The sequence below is a fragment of the Panthera onca genome, chromosome C1 (genome assembly GCF_046562875.1).
Source record: "Panthera onca isolate mPanOnc1 chromosome C1, mPanOnc1 haplotype 2, whole genome shotgun sequence".
NCBI classification, from domain to species: domain Eukaryota; kingdom Metazoa; phylum Chordata; class Mammalia; order Carnivora; family Felidae; genus Panthera; species Panthera onca.
This window is the reverse complement of record NC_138346.1, coordinates 6,735,585-6,741,584: the sequence shown is the minus strand read 5'-3', so window position 1 is coordinate 6,741,584 and position 6,000 is coordinate 6,735,585. Positions and strand designations below refer to the sequence as shown.

Below are 6,000 nucleotides of genomic sequence, written 5' to 3'. Positions count from 1 at the left end.
TTTGCAGCTCTTCCCATCGAGAGGAGGATCTATTTCCCCACCCCTCAAGTCCCGGCTGGACTGTGACCTGCTTTGGTGGCATGTGACAGAGTGGGTGGGTACCACTTCTGGGTCTAGGCGTCAGGAGGCCTTCCTGTTCCTGAAGCCCACTTACCTACTGTAAAAACAGCCTGGGTGAGCCCTACTGTGTGACAGACATGTGTTCCAATCACGCTGGCCTCTTCAGCCGATAGCTAGCCAACTGCCAGGTCCCTGTGGGAGGCTGTCCTAGACCAGCCAGCCCTCACCCAGCCCACCAGCGGACTGCAGATGTACAAGCAACTCCATGGCTAGAGATGGCCCAGAGCAACAGATCTACCCACTGACCCACAGATTTATGAACAACAGTAAATGGTTGTTTTCTGTCCTTAAGCTCTGAGGCCGTTTGTTACACAGCAATGGCTAACTGATACATTCAGTGCTGGCCCTAAACCCACGATCTTCCATGGGTTGGGTCTTTAGACTGTCAGAGGATGCAGGCACGTCCTGCCCACTTCTATATCCACTTCTACACGGAGAGCTGTGCTTAGCTGCTCGCAGCGGGCAGGCAGGTAGGGTCTGTGGAACGGAATGGGAGCCGTGTCATTTGAATGATCTTTGAAGGAAAAGAGCAGGCCCAGAGGAGAGTGGGAGAGGTAGCCACGAAAGCGAGGCATGTGATAACCGTCTTCTTGTGTCTCTTCCATATTGGTCAGTATGTCTCCAAAGGGCAGAGTGAGGAACAACGCAGGAATTTTACGGGGAAGAAGGGTTTAGCAACATGCCTGCGAAGCTCATTTTCCAACCATCTGGCTTCAACGAAGTAGAAGTGGGCTGCAAAGGGCAAAAAGCATCCCGCTATCAGAGACTGAGGAGCAGGCCTCTTGGCCGCATGGGCAAACTTTGAGTGGGAATTTTCACTAAGCCGTCGTGGACCTACGTGGCTCTGAGTCTTGTTCTATTGCTCTGTAATGCATAGCAAGTTTCCAAAGGCCAATATTTCGTTGCTCAAACTTTTGATCTGGCCTGTTACAGCTACAACTGACGAGAAAATCTTGGGCTCCACTTTTGGTTCAGGAAATGGGGTACCTGCTCTCTTACCTGTCAGGGGGAACCCCCTGCCCCATCCTGTAAGCCACCCAGTCCTTGGGGAGGAAGAGTCCTCTTCCCAGGACCCCTCTGTCACCCATCCCACCCCAGCTGTCCTGACCACATCTTCCCACCCGGAGGTCCTATGACCACAGGGTGGAAGTGAAGAGGTCAATGAGAAGACATGACTGCCAGCTGACCTGTGAGCTGGACCTGGGAAATCGGAGGCTTCGCATCCCCTCTCCTGTCCTTGGAATGTGGGTTCTGCTTGCCTTTCCCACTCCCAGAGGATGATCCAAGGAGATCGTTTCGGGATACTGAGATGGTGTTGAGGCCACCTTGATGGTACAGGTGACTGAACCTGGTTAAGACCTCTGTATAAACTTGTAAGATGTGGTTGGCGGGTGCAGAGATTCACTTGTCCTGATGCTGCCCAAGATGAAACTCCTGTGTAAGTTCTCCTGCTTATGAAAACTGCCACCTGCCAACATGGAGTGGCTTCTTCAGTCTCTCCCCACCCTCTGAGTACAGAGGCCAGTTTCAGATTTCACCCTGGAAGCTTCTGTGGAGCTTAAAAACCAACAGGGCATCCCCAGGGGATGTGGTAGTTGATAACGCCCGCTCCCGCTATGCCCCTTTCCCAAACAGACCACCGTATTCCACCGCACATATGGATAAAAGAAACGTCTAATGACAACATAATGCGGCGTTTTAATACAGGGCCCTGCGCACCCCTTGAAGCCCTCAGTTGATCAAGACTCAGGAAGGCAGTTAGATCTCAGAGTTCCAAGGGTCTGCGACCTAACGGTGATGGTTCTAGTGAAACCCTCCCACCCTGCCAGGAGACCTCTTCCTCATCCACATTACGGCTGAGAAGCCAACCGTCCCACTTCCTTGACGACCCACCTGCCCTTGTCCACATTACCTTTGATGTGTATTAGGCATCCTCTCCTTGTGGTGCATTTTTGTCCCAACCAGGAGGGGACTCCGAGGAAAGGTCAGTAGTTAAGTCCCAGAGTAGCTCTTCAACAGATTCCCAGGAGGGAAAGAGCTCAGGACGGTGAAGAGCCCGTGGAGTTTCAGGCTTGGGGAACTCTGGTCAGGGGGCGAACGGATCTGGGAGCCTTCAGTCCTCCATTTTGACATCTGTGTTGTTGGTCAACCCTTGAGAAGCTGCTGATGTCACGAGAGCTCCTTGAGAGGAGCAACGAGGACGGCGGAGGTGGGTTTCTCATTAATCGTTAGTGTTCGGTGTGGAGAGAAGAGAGAGGAAGGGCCCTTCTTAACCAAGTTAGCCACTGCTGTGTGATAAATGGCATCAACTCAGTGGCTTAAAACAACACCCGTCTATCATCGCACGGTTTCCGGGGATCCGGAGTCGGGGGGGTCTCACAGGCTGCCTTCATGTTGGCGCAGACACATCCTTTCCGGAGCTTAGTTCTCTTCCAAGCTTATGGGGTTGGAGGACTGATGTCCTCAGCTTCTTGCCACAGGGTCCCTTCCACAGGCAGTTTAGGCCACGCCGTTAACTTCAAGGCTAGCGTGAGACTCCCTCTCCCATCCCTAGGACACAGAGGCTGCTATGAGAGCACACGACCCTGGGAGTGGCTTCCTGTCACCTTGGCCTCGGTCTACTGGTTAGAACACGGGTCTAGCCAAGTCCTGGTTCTGCCCACACCGAAGGGGAGAGGGTTATGCAGGGTGTGACTCTTGGCGGGGGGGTGGTCTCTTGGGTTGTGTTGATACACCAACGATTTTACAAATCTTGTCTCCGAAGAGCTTGTGGAGGAGATGACGGAAGCAGTGGTAGGCTCAGACGAGGGCCCAGCAGAGGAAACGGAGGACCCGGAACCCCTGGAGCCAGACGATGACGGAGGTAAGAAAGTCGGCCCCACCCCTGCATTCCTGTCCCGTCCAGTCCTGGCCATTGACTCCTTGAGGGCGTGTCCCAGCCTAGGTCTCGGTTTCTCTGTCTGCACGAGGACAGGGAGGCCCCGCCCAATCGTGGCAAGAGCATGGCTTCCCTGGCCGCGTCGGGAGGGCCTGGGCGCGGGAGCACTTCCCGTGACGGCCACCTCAGCGGGCACCCCTGCACCACCTTGTCTCAGGTACTTTCCAACAAGTCACAAACCTCCTCAACATCATGGACAGCGGGTCAGCAAAGACGGACACTGCTGGGGGGGCAGGTCCTGACATGCGGAAGATGCTGGCCTCGGTGATAATCACGGAGAAGGCCACCACGGAGCCCTCCGCGGTGATCAACGCTCTCATCCGTTGCCTGCAGGTGCCCGAGGTAGGGCCCGCTGGCCTCCGGCCCCACCTCGGAGCCCAGCCACCCGTGGGTCAGCACACATTACTGACCATCGCAGGCACAGGGCTGGGTGCTGGGGCACAGACACTGGCAAGATGGTGAGGCTCTGACTCACAGGACCCATGGGAGCCTGGGGCTTTGGTAATTTTTAAAAAGTTGCCTTATTCTGACACGGTGGGTTGGGGAGCCGTTGTCCTAGGGCTCACGAACGTAGTCACAAAGATGTTGAAGGAGTGAAGCAGGTAGACCTGGGGCAGCCAAGACGTAGCAGAACCGGGTGCAAAGTGGTGCTGGGCCAGCCCGGAGACTGCTTAGCCAGGGACAGGAGTGGGGTGGAGGGCGTAGGAGGGAGTGATGGGCGGTGTGACGGGAAATCGCGGTGGGCAAGACAGGGCAGAGTTTGGGGCAGAGCATCAGGGTCCCCTGGAGAGCTCGTTAAGACCCAGATTGTTGGGCCCCGCCCTGAGAGTTACTGATTCAGTAGGTCTGTGGGGCTGGCCTGAGAATCAGCATTTCTAACACCTTCCCAGGTGATGCTGAGGCTGCTGGTCTGGAGACCACACTTTGAGAACTGCTGGAGTTTAGACTGTCCTGTAGCCTTTGGGGCTGGGAAGTGCGGGAGATCTTTGTAGGAATTCTTTAGAGAAAGCTTGATTTTGTAGAAAGATGGGTGGCAGCTGTGAGGAGCAAAGACAGGCAAAGGGTTTTGTAATGGACTTTTAAAATGTGGGTTTATTAGGAGGTGCGGGGGGGAGGGGGTGGGGGGGAGGGGACAGGCCATATCATGCAGGGCCACATGAGCAAGCACCAGGGTTGGCCAGGAAACAGAGGGAGCGAGGAGGGAATGGGGGCAAGAGTCTATATTGTGGTCTCTGGTGGGGGGAGGGGGGTGGGACAGGCGGGGTGAGCAGGCTGAAGATGGGCTAGTGTGAACAATTTCAGCGGGCTCTGGGTATCGGGGCTGTCCCTGGTTGTCTGGCATGTGGCCCTGGGGTCATTAGGGGCAGGTGGATAGTGGCTCCCAGTGGGAGAGCAGGTGGATGGTACCAGCTTTGGACTGGCTGGTTTGCATTTGAAAAGCATGCTCCCTGGGGAGCTGTTTGCTCTTGGTAGTAACTGGCTAAGCCTGGGAGGGGTGGGCTCTCCATGGTCATCGAGGCCCCGAGGTGTCGGGAGATATAAAACATTTAAGAGCATGGTTAACACCCAGGCCATAATTGATGGGGTTTTGGGGTGATGGGGGGTGCAGAGCCGATGGCCAAGAAAGAATTCTTCAAGACGTCTTTGGTGCAGAAAGGTGATTTTATTAAAGCACAGGGACAGGACCTGTGGGCAGAAAGAGCTGCGTTGGGTTGTGACAGATAACTCATTATATACCTCAGGTTGGGAGGGGGTTGGGGACAGCGTAAGTCTCTAAGGAATTTTGAAGCAAGGTTTCCAGGTCCTTGAGGGGCTGGCTGCTGTTAGGAAAACGCCATTTACTACTGTTTAGTAAAACCTCAGTCATGAGACCCTTCAGATGTATATCAGGGGGCCATAAGCTTGGAGTATGATTGCCTGCATGTATCTTGGGGAGTTGAGATAAAGGAATTTTTATATGTTAAAGCAGACTTACAGGATCCTGGGGCTCAGGATAACGTGAAACCAAGATTCCCTTTTACCCTTAACAAAGTGTCATCATCGAGGCAGCTGAGCTCCTAGAGGGAGGTCACTCTGTCTGTTTCAAGGACTCGTCACTGGGCTGTAGGCAGTACGGGAATCAAATTTTTCATTTGCCTTTGTTTCCCACATCACCACGGCAAGCACTTAAACCCCCTTACATCTTGATGAGGGTGATATGAGGGCTCCAGGAAACGGAGTCTATAGGTTTCTGGAGATTAGGTTCTGGATAAGATTGCCTTTTTCTTGCCGTTACTAAGTCATCCGTAAACTGAAGGAGACTCCCGTCCTACGTGACCTCGATCTCCATCAGTCAACCATTTGCTTTCTTTCCTTTCCCCTCTTCTTGGGCAGCCAGGAGTGTCTGGGGGGGAATATCACACGTATCCCACCTGGCGGGGGTGGGGGGAGGGTGCTGTCAGCCTGTACTTTGTCTTCAGCTCGCCCCATGCTCCCTCGTCAATAATCAGTGGCAATACATAGACTCTAAACACGTAGGCACATTCGAAATTAACCTGTTTCGGAGATTTCCGTTCTTCATTGAATAGTGAAGGAGCCAGCAGAATGTCAAAATCTGTTAAACCAGACAAAAGTCATTGACATTGCCAGGAACGGCAATGATTTTTGTTGCTAGGGAGGAAGCATTTGCATTCGTATCAGTTTCCTAAGACTGAGCTTCTGTCCCCAGATAACGTAGCCTAGACAATCACGGGGGATCAAGAGTGCCCCCCGCTTGAGGCCCCATAATCTTTGAGCGGCTGCAGACAGCCCCAAGACCTCCTCTGGTGCCTGTCTTTAGGTCAGTTTTCAAGTCTTTGACAGTTTTTGCCATGCGACCATAAATATTCTCCAGAGATGCCTCTTGATCACAGAGGAGGCTGGTCTTATTAAAATTTACCTGGCTGTTTATACAGGTCCTGCAG

The 6,000-nt window shown here is 53.6% G+C and overlaps 1 protein-coding gene across 3 annotated transcripts in view; it reads left to right on the top strand.

Annotated features, from left to right (window-relative positions):
* The first annotated feature begins 1,876 nt into the window (after positions 1-1,876).
* MROH2A (maestro heat like repeat family member 2A) overlaps positions 1,877-6,000 on the top strand; it is a 44,638-nt gene continuing 40,514 nt past the window's right edge. For 2 of the 3 annotated variants that reach the window (XM_078450760.2, XM_078450759.2), the window contains exons 1-3: positions 1,877-2,329; positions 2,885-2,983; positions 3,216-3,400. In XM_078450760.2, coding sequence (XP_078306886.2) covers positions 2,287-2,329; positions 2,885-2,983; positions 3,216-3,400 — 327 coding nt within the window. In that variant the 5' untranslated portion in view covers positions 1,877-2,286. The remainder of the gene's footprint in view (positions 2,330-2,884; positions 2,984-3,215; positions 3,401-6,000) is intronic. The other variant, XM_078450761.2, reaches the window with a different exon arrangement.